Source organism: Lycorma delicatula, chromosome 2 (genome assembly GCF_047948215.1).
Source record: "Lycorma delicatula isolate Av1 chromosome 2, ASM4794821v1, whole genome shotgun sequence".
Lineage (NCBI taxonomy): Eukaryota > Metazoa > Arthropoda > Insecta > Hemiptera > Fulgoridae > Lycorma > Lycorma delicatula.
Window position 1 is genome coordinate 111,754,620 of NC_134456.1, and position 18,894 is coordinate 111,773,513.

The window sequence follows — 18,894 nt, forward strand, 5'->3', positions numbered from 1 at the left end:
ATGGGCAAATAAACATTCCTCAGAAAATATCATAAAACAAGTATTCTTAATTGAGATTTTAAACTATAACTTAGGATTTGGTATAGTCCAAACTTTTAAGGTATTTTCTTTTTTTTTAAAAACTAAATAAAAATTTTTATATTTTAAAATACATTGTTTTATATTATTAACTAACTGTCAAACAGATATTTTTTCTGTGTATATATTTAATAAAAAATGTAGAATATGATGTGTTATTTATTATGTTTTTTTAACTGTTTATAGTTATTTAAGTTCTATATTGATTTTACTTGTTGACTGGTTGTACAAGTATACTTAATATCTCTTCTTATATTTTTTTCCATTTCATCCTTGCTGAAGGGAAGCAGAATAGGGACTGCGATTATTGTTCTGATTAGAGAGGGTAAGGTTCCTATGAGAGTTCTCTGCCAAAACTTTACTGGGCAGGGTCTCTATATATGAGGCATATCAAAACACCTCTTTTTCGAGACCTTATTATAAAACTGCTGGCCATTTAGAGTTGATGAATAATCAAACCTCCCAACAAACTCTTAAAACTTATAGAAAAAATACCTTATTCTTCCTTAGCTTCCTTCAAATACCTTATTCGAAGGAAGCTCTCTTCCGAACGAAGAGAGCAACAAATAGTTTAGAATCTTATCAGGTCTAGCTACCTTAGAGTTCAGAGAATATCTGAGCCTAAAAAGTAAAATTTCATGTCATGGTGAAGAGGCTGCAGTTCTTCAAAATCAACCTTCATCAAATTAAATCACCCATGTATTAAGGAGTACATAGTACAGTATTCCTTAATGCACAGAAGGATACTCAGGTGACATTATTATCTTGATACTTTGCCCTGTATTAGAAATTAACACATCGCAAGTAGTAGTTATTCAATTAGTAAACTAATCTATAACATATTTTTTTTTTTGTCTTCAGTCATTTGACTGGTTTGATGCAGCTCTCCAAGATTTCCTATCTAGTGCTAGTCGTTTCATTTCAGTACACCCCCTACATCCTACATCCCTAACAATTTTTTTTACATATTCCAAACGTGGCCTGCCTACACAATTTTTTCCTTCTACCTGTCCTTCCAATATTAAAGTGACTATTCCAGGATGCCTTAGTATGTGGCCTATAAGTCTGTCTCTTCTTTTAACTATATTTTTCCAAATGCTTCTTTTCTTCATCTATTTGCCGCAATACCTCTTCATTTGTAACTTTATCCACCCATCTGATTTTTAACATTCTCCTATAGCACCACATTTCGAAAGCTTCTAATCTTTTCTTCTCAGATACTCCGATTGTCCAAGCTTCACTTCCATATAAAGCGACACTCCAAACATATACTTTCAAAAATTTTTTCCTGACATTTAAATTAATTTTTGATGTAAACAAATTATATTTTTGACTGAAGGTTCATTTCGCTTGTGCTATTCGGCATTTTATATCGCTCCTGCTTCGTCCATCTTTAGTAATTCTACTTCCCAAATAACAAAATTCTTCTACCTCCATAATCTTTTCTCCTTCTATTTTCACATTCATTGGTCAATCTTTGTTATTTCTAATATTTCATTACCTTTGTTTTGTACTTGTTTATTTTTATGCGATAGTTCTTGCGTAGGACTTGATCTATGCCATTCATTGTTTCTTCTAAATCCTTTTTACTCCAAGCTAGAATTACTATATCATCAGCAAATTGTAGCATCTTTATCTTTTCACCTTGTACTGTTACTCCGAATCTAAATTGTTCTTTAACGTCATTAACTGCTAGTTCCACGTAAAGATTAAAAAGTAACTGGGATAGGGAACATCCTTGTCGGACTCCCTTTCTTATTACGGCTTCTTTCTTATGTTCTTCAATTATTACTGTTGCTGTTTGGTTCCTGTACATGTTAGCAATTGTTCTTCTATCTCTATATTTGAACCCTAATTTTTTTTAAATGCTGAACATTTTATTCCAGTCTACGTTATCGAATGCCTTTTCTAGGTCTATAAACGCCAAGTATGTTGGTTTGTTTTTCTTTAATCTTCCTTCTACTATTAATCTGAGGCCTAAAATTGCTTCCCTTGTCCCTATACTTATCCTGAAACCAAATTGATCTTCTCCTAACACTTCTTCCACTCTCCTCTCAATTCTTCTGTATAAAATTCTAGTTAAGATTTTTGATGGATGACTAGTTAAACTAATTGTTCTGTATTCTTCACATTTATCTGCCCCTGCTTTCTTTGGTATCATGACTATAACACTTTTTTTGAAGTCTGACGGAACTTCCCCTTTTTCATAAATATTACACACCAGCTTGTATAATCTGTCAATCGCTTCCTCACTTGTACTGCACAGTAATTCTACAGGTATTCCGTCTATTCCAGGAGCCTTTCTGCCATTTAAATCTTTAAATGCTCTCTTAAATTCAGATATCAGTATTGTTTCTCCCATTTCATCCTCCTCAACTTCCTCTTCTTCCTCAATAACACCATTTTCTAATTCATTTCCTCCGTATAACTCTTCAATATACTCCACCCATCTATTGACTTTACCTTTCGTATTATATATTGGTGTACCATCTTTGTTTAACACATTATTAGATTTTAATTTATGTACCCCAAAATTTTCCTTAACTTTCCTGTATGCTCCATCTATTTTACCAATGTTCATTTCTCTTTCCACTTCTGAACACTTTCCTTTAATCCACTCTTCTTTCGCTAGTTTGCACTTCCTGTCTTGATTGTCGATAGTTCCTTTTACTTTCTTCATCACTAGCATTCTTATATTTTCTACGTTCATCCATCAGGTGCAATATATTGTCTGAAACCCAAGGTTTTCTACCAGTTCTCTTTGTTCCGCCCAAGTTCGCTTCTGCTGATTTAATAATCTCCTTTTTAACATTCTCCCATTCTTCTTCTACATTTTCTACCTTATCTTTTTTACTCAGATCTCTTGCGATGTCCTCCTCAAAAATCTTCTTTACCCCCTCTTCCACAAGCTTCTCTAAATTCCACCGATTCATCTGACACCTTTTCTTCAGGTTTTTAAACCCCAATCTACATTTCATTATCACCACATTATGGTCGCTATCAATGTCTGCTCCAGGGTAAGTTTTGCAGTCCTAAATTTTTGCTTAAACATGATATAATCTATCTGATACCTTGCAGTATCGCCTGGCTTTTTAAGTGTATATTCTTCTATTATGATTTTTAAATTGGGTGTTGGCAATTACTAAATTATACTTTGTGCAAAACTCTATAAGTCTGTTCCCTCTTTCATTCCTTCTGCCCAGCCCATATTCACCTACTATATTTCCTTCCTTGCCTTTTCCAATGCTTGCATTCCAATCTCCAACTATTATTAAATTTTTATCTCCTTTTACGTGTTTAATTGCTTCATTAATCTCTTCGTATACACACTCTACCTCATTATCATCATGGGCGCTTGTAGGCATATAAATATTAACAATCATTGTCGGTTTAGGTTCTGATTTTATCCTTATTACAATGATTCTATCGCTATGCATGTTGAAATATTCTACTCTTTCTTCCCTATCTTCTTGTTCATTATGAAACCTACTCCTGCATGCCCATTATTTGAAGCCAAGTTTATTATTCTAAAATCACCTGAACAAAACTTGCCTTCCTCTTCCCACCGAACCTCACTAATTCCTACTACATCCACATTTATCTTATCCATTTCTCTTTTTCAATTGGAAAATTTAAAAAGAGAAACCAACCTTTTTTAAACTTCTAACATTCCACGCTCCGACTCGTAGAATGTTATTTTTTAATTTTCTGGTGACCCCCTCCTTAGTAGTCCCCACCCGGAGATCCGAACGGGGGACTTGTTTACCTCCGGAATATTTTACCAAGGAAGGCACCTCCATCATTCCTATATGAAAATGCAGAGAGCCACATTTACTTGGAAAAAAAGCAGCTGTAGTTTTCCATTGCTTTCAGCTGCGCAGTACTTAGAGGACTGAATGATGTTGATATGGCTGTTTAAGTGGTCCTGACTCACGCCCCTAACAACTACTGAAAGAGCTGCTGCCCTCTTTCAGAATCATTCCTTAGTCTGGCTCTCAACAGATACCTCTCCGATATGGTTGCACCTTCGGTCCAGCTACTCTGTATCACTGACACTCAAGCCCACTCACCAACAGCATGGTCTCATGATTCATAGAGGAGGCTATAACACCTATTGTAATAATATCAGAACTTGTAATAATGAAGGTCACAACAATTTCCTTTGATATAGTTTTGTGGAAAAAATATCACCACAACTACTGACCCCAGAGGGAAACAGTAGACAAAAGATACACTGAGTTCTTCCTACCTGTAATTTGACTTAAAAGGAATTTCTCCCCAACAGACAGCAGGAAGAACTGGGATTGTTTACTTTCATGAATGAGAAGAACTAAGTGAAGCACTGCAATTCCACTGCCCATCACAAACTGTGCGGGTTAAGTAGTGTCAACTGTATTAAGTGAATAATTTCTTGACTTCCTGGTCACAAATAACCTACAAGTAGTAATGAAATAAATTTTCTAGGTAAAAGTGAAATCTTTTACATTACTTTTCCCTTTAACTTTGGTCTTATAATTCATTCATATCTTTAGAATCAGTATAACTTTTAACTACAGAAACTAACATCTGACATTTACAATCACTGTAAAATCTATTATGACTCTTAAGGCATATAGAACTCTCAGTCTCACATTATTAGTTTTTGACAATATTTGGAAAACTGGTGGAATATCACTAAACCACACACATCAAAGATTTAAAACTCATGCAAGCCAATGATATTGACTGAAACAGTTAGTTAATATGCAAGGAAAAAAACAAATAAATTCTCTTTAATACATACCAGATAAATAATCTGTTAACGTCAATTCTTCTAAAGTAGACATCAGAGGTGACTGAAAAGTCTCCATTGGGCAATCTTTTGTTGATTCATCAATAGACTGATTACTGGCAGAAATGGATTGTATTCTGGTAAATTTATCAACTGCGTAACTAAATCCATCGTTACTAATAGCATCATTTTGCTTACCATCTTTAATAATGGATAGTAGCATAGCATTCCTCAATTTTATACCATCAGTTAACACTCTGTTCAAAAAATGATCGCGATCTATTTTACCATCACCATCAACAGATCTCATAGTGTTTGGTGGGCATTTAATTCCAGTATGACTCTCACTACCTAATATCACTGAATTCACATTTTTAAGGGCTGTCTGATTTACTATACTGTTCTGTAATTTACCAGTTGTTGTGTGAGCTGTGCCATGTTTAGATTTTTTACCAGAAATATTATTTCCGTTAGCAATATTTGTAGAACTGTAACCTTCTTTAACATCTTTTGTGGTTTTACAGTTATTTTTAAACACCATACTATGATGTTTTTTACACAGTTTTAAATTACTATTCTTAATTTCATCAGATGCTAATTTTTCAATCTTTATCGGATTTTCTTTTTGATCAATTAATTTAACATTAAAACAAACATGTAGATCACCAATTCTGTTGTTGAATTCATTTAAAATAGGATAATACCGACTGTGGTAAGGCATATCATCATACAGTATTTTAAAAATCTCTTGAATAACCACTGTTCCAATAACTCTTTTGGATTTTTCATCCCCTACATATAAATACAAATTTTCACAATGTTTTAAATAATTTTCAAATAACTTTATATTTGTTCTTATCTCAAATGTCTTACAAGAACCACAACCTTTTTGAGAATAATCAGAACAGTCTAATGAGCAATCATGGTGTGTTACATCAGATGGCCTGAAAACAAAACAATATACATAATAAAATTTAACCACGTTATGGTTACATGTAAAACAAATTGTAACTACCAGGTGTTATATATTAAATCAATTCTCATCGAAAAAATCTACAGATAACAGACAATTTGAAAAAATAAAATTAATTTTTACCATTTTCTTATGACATGTCATGATTTCTTATATATGCTGACAGTTTTTTTCAAGTAACAAAAGTAGTTTAACATCTGCATCTCTTTAATGTCATAAAAAAAACACAGTGTATAAGCTGCAGTTGAACTTAGAGAATATTCTAAAATATTTTCTGTGAAAAGAATCTAATTGAAAGAGTAATTAATTTTAATGAAATTTCAAGAATTCTTTGAGATTAGAGATAAAAAAAATTAAAAAATCTTTAAAAGGTATAATTTTACACTTTACTAAGTTTTATTTAAAATAGAATTCTCCTGTTAATATGCTACAAAAAGGAATAAAAATTTCATGTTTTTGAAACAAAAAATGGGGGGATTTTCTATTAGATAAATATTCAAATTTAGATCCTAAAACTTAGTTAAATATAAAAATCACATGACCCTTCTGCCATGCTCTAAATATATCCTTGGGGCTCATGTCAGGCCAGCTGAATCCCAGAGCCAACTCAGGGACTCCTTGGGCCAACGGGTGTACCCCCATGGCCGTAGAGCTCACTTTGCTCACAATTTCCAATTTTCCTGGAGGACTGGTGTCCTAGACAACCGCATAGCTTGCTTCAGTTGTCATTCCCATCTGCGCAGAGGGGTCCACCTCCTGGACCCCTGCACTGTACATTATCCTAATGGTTGTGGGAATAATGTTAATACATAATAACTATAGTATTCAGCTTTATAGGAACTGAAAAATAAACTAAATTACAAAAGATAGAATAATAGTAACTACAGTACTAGAGTACACACACCTTTGATGACAAAAAGTTCATAATTTATGTCTTTGTCATGGTGGTAGAAATATAATAATGAAGTAAAAGGATTAATCTATTTTTTTCTTAATGAATATCTTTAATTCATAACTTCACCCTCCTTGGGGGTGAAGAAATAATTAATCTTTTTAACATCTTAACCTTAAAGGGAACTAGGGCCTTGTTGATGGCTTAGTATTAAGTTCGCTATTAATGTATTTTTGGATAATACATTTTTTTGTTTTACATCAGATATTATGAAAACTACTGAAATTATGGTTCTGGAACCTATTTTATTCAATTTTTCAGGTCAAAGATTTGACCTGAAAGAAATTCAGTATGGTTTTATTTCACTCTGCCTCAGGAATCAGGATGAATCTTTAGCATCTAGTGATAACATGAATCACCTGTGTATGTAATATATATATATATATATATATATTGGTTTTGTAGTGTTTGGTTTTTTGAGCTTAAAAAAATATTATTTAGTAGAAATTATTTTATTTTCTAACAATTGTAGTAAACAATTTTTTTAACAGATATGTTTAGAAAGATTTCAAAACAAGAAAGATAGATGGTAGGGTAGACTGATTGAATAAAGGTAAGATGTGTGAAATTTCTTACATTTATCTCTCAATTTACATTGATTAGGTAAAAATAAGCAAAACAATACAGAAAGGTTGATGCTCTTTATATTCAAATTACTGAACAAAGTGTCTCTATATCAATCTTATTTCTAAGACACCAGATAGCCTTCCTCAATGCTTCAGTAGTTCTATTATATAATCTTCAAGTAAGCTAGCTGGGTAAATTTATATTTTATACATAGCATGTACTTTTCTTTTTCCATTTATTTTAAAAAAAATTCTATCACTTATGAGAGCAGCTTCAATCATTAAGTGCCGTAGTGCATGCCAGTTTCAATAATTTCTGTGGTGATAACGATATCACATAAAATTGATCAATTGAATTTATAAACTTATTCACAAAACTTTTTTTTTTTAATCTGACTTTAAATCTACCATAAAACCAATTCTCTTTTAGATATTATTTTATTTTGATACATCATTGAAAAAAAATAAATAAATAAATAAACAGATAACATTCATTCTTCCAGTACCCTGCCATTAACTTAAAACAGAGTTCTTTTTCAATCAGAATTTTGGTTACTCTCCTTTTTCCCACTTTTAAAAATACAATTCTAAGTTCACTTGAAAACACTGTTACTTCACTGTACTGTTCCTCTCTTAGAAATTTTTTTTTAACCTTCAGGTCCACCATTAGGCATTGCTTCAGAGGATGAGATGAATGATTTGTAGTGTGTGTGAAAATACCATGCCTGATCGGGATTCAAACCCAAGACCTCTCTTAGAAATTTAAAAACATTAATGTTACTAAGAAAATTATCACAGAAAAATATGAATTGTTCATTCTAAAATCCTTTCTGCAAGTTATGTACATCTTTCTACGAAAGGAAATATGTTCTTACAATTGCTTTGTTTAGAATTTTTTTTGGATTGGCAAAATTCATTTTGTAAAAGGTAATGTGTTGAACTGTCATGTTAAAAGCATAATTTGATTTCTCACTTGGATAGCTTTATTGGAATATACTGCTTGCACTAAAGCCACCCCTTAAATCTAACCAAGGTTTCAAAAACTAAATGTCTATCAGGGTAAACTAAAGTAAATAGAAGTTTTGCACTAAATTCACGATTCTCTAATTTGAACAGCATCAATTATAATATTTTTAATATATTGGAATTATTTGGTTCTTAGAAGATATTTTTCTTTTAGAGATTATGTATTTATAATTAGGTATACCATTAATAAATGATTCAGAAGAAAAATACTGTTCTGCTCAAGTCTTATGATAGTGTCCATATCTATTTCTTAAGTAGCCATAATATCAGAAGTATATTTTTTCATACACATTTTCTGGATCAGGGTGGAAATTAAAAGGTTTCCTCAAAATACTAACTGTCATAAATATTAGTTTAATCTGAAACAGCTAGAAAATAGTATACAAAAAATGTATAAAACAGTCTAATTCAGTGTGATCATTATTGGGAAACCTAAGCTTAAGTTATAAATAATTTTTAGTACAACAGATTTAAATTTATAAATAAATTAATCTTTATTCTGACTGGTACATGAAAATACATTATACAGATCATGTCAATATAAGATAAATTATAAATATTAAAAAAAATTATAAGATTAGAAAATAAATGTGATTTAATATCAGATTTTTAATTTAATTTTCTTAATGAAAATTTATATCAATAGTAATTTATATTAATACAAACACATAAACATTATTAAGATGAATACATTAAATATAAAAATTACTACAAAATAATTCACAATTCAGATGCCGATGGTGAAAATTATTTTGAGGACAAATTTGTGTGTGCACATTGAACTGGGAACAGATAAATCATAAATCATGTTTTTTTTCTTTTGTTTTTGATTAGTATTTCAAAATTCATCATGCAATTCATGTCTCCATAATAGAAAATCTTTTAATTGTATTTCAAATAAATCTACGGGAAGATCTTTCAAATGGTTCAGGAGTTTATTAAAAATGGCAATGGAAACATAATAAGGCCCTTTCTTATAATCCGAAGTATTGCGTTCAGTTATACAAAATCAGTTCCATTGTCTTGTTTGGTAAATGTGGATATTATTTTTTTCTGAATAAGTGACCATTATTTTCAGCAAAGACTGCACATCACAAACATAATCACAGGTTAAGTTAACATTTAATTTTCTAAATAGGTAGGTCTATGCGATTCATACTTGTGAGCACCAGATAATCATCTGACAGCTCTAACAGATGACATTATTCTTCGTGCAAGAATATTTGTTACATAGTAAATATTTAATAATAATGACATACTTATTTTATTAAGGTGCTTCAGAGCAAAACACAATATAGCTTGATTTTATTATAAATGAAATCTATTTAGATTGTAAAACAATTTATAGAATTAAAACTATTTTAAACTATTAAACAATTTATTTCAAAATTATGTAAATTATTTTAAACTATTTTTAGATTTAGTACCAATTTGAACTATTTTATTATTTACCAGCATACATTTACTGTGAACAGCTAAACACGGAACAGAGTTACCAATATTGCCATTACTCAAATTATACTCAATGCTGCTATTTTTACTTGTCACAGATTCAATTATAATGCTTGTATTAGTCGCTGTATTAGATTCAGGATTTAACATAACCACTTCATCATTAGTGTTACACTAATTAAATAAAATCTTAATTTCAATCCATTAATTTAAAATATTAATATTTTGCCTTTTACAATTTTCACTACATAAAAATCAACAATAGTGAATGCAGTTTAAAAATTATAAAATAAAAAGCAAACCCAAACGCACTATTTATTAATAGAATAACTTCAAATAAATGAAAATATACAACTATGAAAATTTTGATTTCAACAAGCGAGATAAATTCACTGATAAGATAATCAATGCCTTCGGTTTATTGTAGAGGTTAAAAGTTTTCTGCTACTTGCTAACACATATAAACAAGATCCAAAGATGTAACAATTTCACAGAAAATACAGTTTACAAAAATCTTATGTCCATACATTTCACGTTATGCACATAGGATGCAATAAATCTCAATTTTCAGGAAGAGTACACAATAAAGATATTTATTATTTCAATAAGTTACCAATTAAAAATTTACAAAAAAAAAATTTCTGTATTTAAAAAAAAAAAGAGAACCAGAGTGACAGTGCTACTACATAGAACTATCAGTAGAATCACCAGAAATCGTTGAAAAAGAAACTTCTTACATCTCAGGAAGATTTACAACATGATAAGTAAACATTCAAAAGTACATGAATATTTTGCTGATTCTTACCTCCCATTTATCATGATAGTGTTCACTCCCAGTTTTTTTTTTTTTAAATGAAACTAAGAAACTGTAAATAGAAACAAGCAGCGGGTTACTAGAAAATATAGATAGACTCATGTTCTTAATGAAAATATGAAGCATGTTTTTTTTGCTTCTGTCTTCTCATAAGATTATATAAGGTATGAATTTATTATCTTTGAAAAATCCAATATTTTTTCATTTATATCAGTTGGTGGTAAGGTATGAAAGTACATTCTTACAATGAATATGTTAAAAACGGATGTTTACAAATGGTGTTTCATAAAATCCCATCTGAATGGTCACCCATTCAATATGATTCTTTAAACCCCTTCACAATAAGCACATCATTTAATTTGTGAATAAACTCTAAAAGATATAATAACTTAAATAATTAAATTCATTTTCAAAATTTTATTACCTGAACAAATGGGGCTTGTTACTTCCCCACCACTGCATTTTCACCAATACTACATCGCTACATCTCTTACTGCTAAATGTAAGTGAAGGCTCTCTCCACCATACAACTTCATCAATTACTACTTTCAAGTAGCCGTATAATTTTCCTTTTACTAATGGAGGAAGAACCAATGGTGAGGCCATCACATTTTACAACTTAATCAAGCTACAATAGAAAAAATAAGATACAAAACTGTTAACACTAAAAACAATGAAAAATATAAACAGTAACTCTTAATTTTTTACTGATTTATTCTTATTTTGGAAGAACAAGTCAAAATAAATCATAAAACATAATAAGGAATTGTATTGCAAAATAATACCAATTTTTAATAAGCAGTATTTTTATTTGTGAAACAAATCTTAACATTTAGTAATGTCTAAAGTGTACTACTTGTTGGCTTTTGAAATTACACTACTGAACTTTGTACACTTAAGTTTTTGCAAAAATATTTACTTATTTTCAAAGTGGAGTTGTGTAACAACATATGTTTCAGGCGTGAGCTGTTTTAATCTACAAATCATCTCTACTTTTACGGTTGCAATCACTTCTGCTGTCTGACCAACAGCTTATCAAGGTTTTCAGGAAAAGTTAGAACAAAAAACTTTATAGCTCCACGTCATACACTCATACTTATAAACTTAAATAATTACAACAGGTTAACATTCAATTAAAAGAAAGAACTGTACTGAACTGGAATATGAATCCAAAACCCTTCTTATAAAAGGGACAGTCAGACTGTCAAAGAAATAAGCCTATATTGAGATAGTTACACTGTTGTTCTATTATACTGATTACAATTAGGTAGTGAAATTTAGGTAACAGATGATCTAACGTATGAGTTATTATGGAGGGCCCATCTTGGATAAAAAAATAAGTTCACCAAATACATTATGTAATTATGGTTATTAGTATTCAAGCAAATTCAGGTAACAGAACTAATGTGAATTAGAAAAAATGATTTGCCCAAATATGACTCTGATTAACAAAACTGAGTGTTAAAAAAAGAAAAACCACAAAAAAATAATATACATAAATTGTTATTTTAAATTATTTTATTACGAATGTGTTTAAACACCTCAAAATTACATTTACATTTAAAGATAAGTTCAGGAATAAATACATAGGTTTTATATAATTTTTTTTTTCGTATACATTTTTACATTTTCTGAGGCCAATTAAAAAAAAAAAAAAAAAGTTAACATACATTGAGAAAAGGCCTTTTATCCTTAATGCTGATTAAATTTTAGAATAATTTCCAAAATTATTCATTTGCGAGAGGGAATCAAATTCACCTTGTACTGCATAAAACTGCAGCCTACTACTACTAACACAAAAATAAAATTTATTATTTATTAAGACAAAAAATATTCTTAAGGGAATAATTAGCTACTACAATGAGATACAAAAATTAAATATTTTTTTTGGCAAAAGTAACAAAATATGTCATCCTGACAGAGTATCGTTTAACATCCTACATTTCACTGTATGTAAATATAATTATGTAATTCAAATATGTAGATATTGTTTGAGCTATGCAATTCAATATGTAAATAATTTTTTTCCATCATCCACAGTTTTTTTGTGCTATGTAAGTAAACTTTGAAAGAAATGTAAATTTTTTTACATGCATGCAATATACTTCGTTACCTAAAATGTGGTAGGAATTGGTTTCCTTTTGTTTGCCATCTGAAACAAACAGGATTTTTCTGGGGCAGTTTCTGAGAGGGATGATCTGCAAATGTGCTCAAGTCTACTGTCACCTGTTTTCCATGACTGAGATTTGCTGGTGGCAGTGTTTCCCCATGCTCATCACTGATGGCACCAAGATTTTGGGGAAGAAATTCAGGTGTGAATCCAAGAAATAAATTTTTAGGGACATATTACATCCCATCTATATTTGTATGACTGTAATAATTCACCTATTATGTCATGGTAGTTGGGGATTTATGATTTCCTAAAAGATTTTGCACAACACTGATATAATGGTTTAGCTTATCCTTGCTGTTCTTTTCACACAAAAAACAACAACATTTAGTGTAGCCAAGCTGCAAATCATTAATAACTATTAAATCACAACATACAGAAAATAGTAATTCTTAAAGTGAATTTTTTCTAAGAGGATTTTCATATTGTCATATATTTCTTTCATGTTAGTTGCATAAGCTAATTGCACAGAAGGAAATTCATTGTCATTGTGTAAAAGGATAGCCGTTTAAAGTAGTTTTTCAGGAATCAATGAACAGTCTCTATTTTGTAAAATTATTAACCGAAACTATGGCAGCAAAAAAATTGATGCAGTGTAATAACTCTATTTTCTTCAGAATATAAATCTCAAAACTCTTCCTGACAATTAAAAAAGAAACACACTAGTGTCATTATAGAAAATTCCAGTCTTTCGGCCTATACCCCAAAAGATAGGCTTAAAAGGTTAAATTTCAAACAAGGTTGTGTAACTCACCTTGAGTTATCAGATAAGGTTCGCAGGAAGCAAATTCTGCTTCAAATATAGGATAATCTTGCTCTGTGTTGGAGGATGCAGTATAGATAAGTCCTCACCATGAGGCACTGACCTTTTAGTAGGCAGTAAATTCAGGTATTGCATTGTGTGGGATTTACCATTTGTTACTTTTATCTTTGTAATTTACTAACAAATCTTTGTAATTTGAAGGTCATGCCATACTCCATCAGTGCAACAAAACTCAAGAGCCAATTATCCCTAGCCCAGTCCATCAGATTTTTAAACCAGGTCAAACAACAGAAATGAGGGGCTCAGTTCATATCTTGATCCCCAACTTTAAAGCTAAATACAGTACATAACATTTATTTAAGAGGAAATTAACTTGGTTGTTATTCTTTAAACGTCAAATTCACATGTAACAGAAGTTATTAGCACTCATCATTTACCACGTTCTTGGCACAGTAACTGCAAATCACAAAATAATGAAACAACAGAACCTACATACATAGCAAACATTTAAAGAATGTTAGTGTATTAACTGAGTTACTTAGAAGATTGTTCTGTGAACCTTTTTTTTGGCCTCAGGGATCGTTATGTATTGCTTCAGAGGATGAGATATAATGAAAATCTTTGTGGTATGTGAATATGCCATGTCTGACAGACTGGGATTTGAACCTGGGACCTCCAGATGAAAGGGCTTGATACTACCAGTCGTGCCACAGAGGCCAGAGACATGTAAGAACCTAAAGTAGATGAATCATCATGCATATACATCTATTCCCTTTATAACAACATTATATTTGTACCCTGTTAGAAATCATATAAAATATTCTTTTGTGTACATAAGTTAACCCTAAAAAAACCATACAATTCTGCAAAGGCAATACTTCAAAAATCTTATCATAGGTGATGGAAAAATTCTAATTTCATTTTTCAATTTTGCATAAAATGATACATTAGAAACACAATAAAACTATACCAAAACCTATGTATATGTTATTTGTGATGATAAACACTTTGCTTTTATAAATTTAATTAAATAAAAAAGACAGGCAATTCAAATGTTATTAGTATCGAGTAATATTAATTTTTTAAAATTAAAAATACATTAACTAAAGTAACCTGTTTAAGGTACTTCTTTTAGTTTTAACGGTTATAAACACTGTTTTATTATTTACCATCATTTAACACAGTATATAATATTGGTAAATTTTTATTTGTTATTGATCTAGTCTACTCATGATTTATTAATAATTATCTTAAACTGTTACAAATAGCAATAACTATCCTTAGTAATCAATAAACAAACAATGAAAAGTACTGAGTCTCACAAAAATATATCTAAAAAAACCATTGCAGGTTTCTATACATTAAAGGTATATTTACAAATGAGGTTTACAGGTAGGTCAGATAAAAGAAAAAGTTTTACTTCTTGTCCATTGGTTATTGAGAGGGGGATACATGGCCTGGTTTTATCTGTTGTTAGCTTCAGCCATCAGGCAGAAAACAAGAATTCCCAAGACAGTCCAGATAACCTCCACAACATACAAAGACAGCACACTACATCTGTAGATCCTGTCATCTTTACCATGGAGAACTTAATAACATCTGGCTTGCTCCCACAGGACCAGTAATGAAGGTATAAAACATAAGGAAGAGGGAGGTAGTTTACCATCATGTCCATGACCCTTTCTTATCTATGGAAGTAGGTTACTAGTGAATTACATAACTTTATAGTTATGTTTATCATAATGTTAACTTCACTCACCTATCTAAAGTACATTAAAAGAAAAATTTATTTGTTCGTATTTTCAAAAAAAGAAAAAAAAGGCTAATAATACCTATACTACTACTTTTAAAGTAAATTCAATAAAAGCATAATCACTAAGGACTGATATCTAGCCCATAACAAACACATTCTTACACTAAGAAAAATTTCAATATAATCCAGGTTAGTAACAAAATGTTATTCAGTTCACTGCTAGTTGCTAGCTGTTATGAACAATAAGTATGAGACAGTTCTACTTAATTGCTTATGAGAGACGTCTGTTTCATATGCCAATTCAAGTGTCAATTAAGTTATCTTATCTTTTACCTCATTCAAATTCCATACGCTAAATATCGTTAATAGTAATTTAGAAAACACAAAAAAAATCATTAACATCCATACATTCACAATCAATCAAAATAAAGCTTTGCAACAGAAAACAAAGTGACCTAGCATCAACGATCAAATTTTCATTGGATTAAATTAAAATACATGCGTCGCCAATTAAACTAAAATTTTACTTACATCAAACACCAATGTACCACCTGGAAGATTAAACCCCTCAAATTGGTCACAAAAGCTGCAACATTTAAACATAAATAAGCACAAAACGAATCGCAAATTACATTTCCGTACTAAGCTACAGCAATGAAGCGAATCAAAACAACGGTAACAGTTTTTCACTACTGAGAATGTACCAACTGGTGAAATAAAATAACAATATTGGCCACTTTAACATTATTAAATTATACCATTAAACTGTAGAATATACAGTCTAAAATAGTCTCATATTGGTCCTTTACACAAAATAATTAGTTAGTACAAACGTCAGGAACACATTTACGTAAATAATGTAATTATTACAACGTAACTTTTTTCTGTCAAGTTTTACTACCTGTTAGCGTTGTTCATTCGCATTACGATGTTCTGTCAGTGAGAGTTATGGGCGGATTACGATTTTAATTTAATTATTTCATTTTTTACGATTTTAAATGATTTTATACCAAAGATTTGACTCTGTTTCACGTTGATATACGATTAAAAATAATTAGAACTTGTAGCTACCTCTCATCTCATTTAATTCTGTGTAGTGAAATCGTTTGTTAGGTTTTGTGTATAAAGGAAAATTGTGACATACTGATAGATTCCACCAATTAAAAATGGGTAAGTTATTTCTTGTTATCGATGACGTAATATTATGAGTAACCGTAATCCAGGTAAACTGATTTATCAAAAAAAAAGATTAATAAATTCTAGTGTTGTACTTTTCATAGTTAAGGGTATAGTGTGGGGAAAATTTTTACGTACATATACCTAAGTACAATTTTATGTATATCCTTTTTATTTATTGATAGGTTACAGATTTGTTTTAAAGGATTTTGACTATATTTCTCATTAATTAGCGTACCTCAGTCACAGAAAAGATGATAGGTGTAAAAGAACGTCGTAATAACGATAAACCTTTGGAGATGACAACTGCATCTACTTCACTGTTAAAGAATAGGCAAAATTTTAATTCTCGTTTAAGTGTAGGAAGATATTCTGAACGCTCATTGCATTCTTTATACACTTTAGATGGATATAAACCAAGTAAGTCTTATATATTTAAATATAAATTTAATATGACTCTCTTTCAAAATAATGTAAATATTACTTGAAAACGTTCTTCTGTAATAAATTTTCTTTAGTATGTTGCAGGTTTTTTCTTAGAAGAAAGTAATTTCCATTAATTTGGAAAAAATTTATATTTAATAATTTTAAAATGTCATGGTGGTTATTGAATTAAACTAGCTCTCTAGAGAGCAATTAACAGTTCTTTTAAAGTATAACAGTAAAAAAATTAAGTAATCTATTTACTCATAAAGTTTTACACAAGTATAAAACAAAACCTCAAATCCACACTTACTAGACGATTATTAAAAAAACAGCTTCACAAAGAACTTAAGAATTTTTGTCTAAAACATATAATCAAACACTATTTAAGAAAGATACCCTAAAAAGCATTTGTTCAGTTTATTATACTTTCATGTGTGAATAACTAAAAACTTATTAATTTATACAAGATGAAAATTATTTTAAAAATATAATAAACACATACGTAATAAACAAAACCATACAATGTATAAATGAAATAACTTGCCTATATTAAGTACAAGTGAATATTTTCAGTGTTTTACACAAATATATTACTCGCACATTTTTTTTACATATGTACAATTAATGGATGAACATTGCATTTACTACAGAAAAACCTAAGACTGTTTGACAAAGGTATTAAATATTAACCTTGTCTTATTAAAGTTAACAAAATAAGGATACTACACAATAAAATTACAGATTAAATTAACAAACCCAGGATAATCAACTTAAAATATAATTGTACAACTTTTACAAAAAGAAAATCTCCAATAAAACATTCTTAACAAATTTTCCCTATTACAAATACACCTTTTTCTCATTACCAACATAAAAAGCATAACCAAAATACTCTAATTAGACTTAATATCAAGTGTGTGTTGGTGGTAGGGGGGGGGGGGGTTGATTCGCAAAGTGAACCATCAGGTCGCACCTAACAAGAGTATGTTGGGTTTTGAACTGTCAAAAATAGCTTGTACACCTTTATATTTATGTTCTTTAACATAAGGCAAATTATTAAGAATGTAATTATTCCAGTCAACTTAATGTATGTTGACTCATGATGAGGGTGTATTTATGTATCCTTTAATATGCCAATCTCTACAACATACTTATTCAAGAAACCATTATACTGTTTCAGGCATTAAAAATATCTTTTGAATATGTAACTGAACACAAATCATAACAGAACAAAATTGAGATGAGGATGATATATATAATCTTCATTTCATTGGGCAATGGTGGGGGTTGATATTGTTTACTAGTTGAACAGATTGCAACATACACATTAGGGGGAAAATACATATTTTGTTGGCATCATTATGTTAATGACATTATATTCTTGTATAAAGGAATCATGAGGTGCATGTTCCTCATATACATATAAATGACATCCTTATTTACATTTCAGTGCAGAATATGTACCTTTGTATAATATATAGAAAGTCAACTGGAACTAAGCATGTCAGTTATAGTTACTTTTCTACTACATATCTAGTTACATAGTTGCTTATCTACAACATATCTAATAACTACCCATACAGGATAAACATACATTGTTCTTATATATTTTACATTGCCACATATGTAAACAACACATTTATTGCTCAATAATTAGACTGAAGAACTTGCTGCATAAATGCAGAACAAAATCAAGAATACACTATTGTTAGAAAATACATAACTAACATACATCAAGCAATAAACATCCAAAGTTTAATAAAAAAAGTTACTGTGTTACTTTCAGAATGATAAACTAAATATACAAGATTATATATATTCTTAACAGAACACATTGAATAGTGACTGCATTAGATGACTGTGAGACAGACTGGATGCACATTTGTCCATAGATATGAAGAGCACATTTAAATAGCATTACAGCCAATAGAATCAATCTTTGTAAATCAGTAGAAGAAGCATGATTTATATACA

The 18,894-nt window shown here is 30.1% G+C and overlaps 2 protein-coding genes across 10 annotated transcripts in view; one reads left to right on the top strand and one right to left on the bottom strand.

The window, feature by feature from the left end:
• The window catches only part of LOC142319132 (uncharacterized), a 103,521-nt gene extending 87,284 nt beyond the window's left edge, over positions 1-16,237 (bottom strand). For 5 of the 6 annotated variants that reach the window (XM_075356075.1, XM_075356072.1, XM_075356077.1 and 2 more), the window contains exons 1-3: positions 15,850-16,237; positions 11,057-11,260; positions 4,862-5,793 (exon numbers count right to left, since the gene is read on the bottom strand). In XM_075356075.1, the coding sequence (XP_075212190.1) occupies positions 4,862-5,793; positions 11,057-11,238 (1,114 nt within the window). In that variant the 5' untranslated portion in view covers positions 11,239-11,260; positions 15,850-16,237. Of the gene's footprint in view, positions 1-4,861; positions 5,794-11,056; positions 11,261-15,849 lie in introns of those variants that run through there. The other variant, XM_075356078.1, reaches the window with a different exon arrangement.
• Positions 16,238-16,254: 17 nt separating this feature from the next.
• M6 (neuronal membrane glycoprotein M6) overlaps positions 16,255-18,894 on the top strand; it is a 41,441-nt gene continuing 38,801 nt past the window's right edge. For 2 of the 4 annotated variants that reach the window (XM_075356080.1, XM_075356081.1), the window contains exon 1: positions 16,527-16,914. In XM_075356080.1, coding sequence (XP_075212195.1) covers positions 16,749-16,914 — 166 coding nt within the window. In that variant the 5' untranslated portion in view covers positions 16,527-16,748. Of the gene's footprint in view, positions 16,489-16,526; positions 16,915-18,894 lie in introns of those variants that run through there. The other 2 variants (XM_075356082.1, XM_075356079.1) reach the window with 2 other exon arrangements.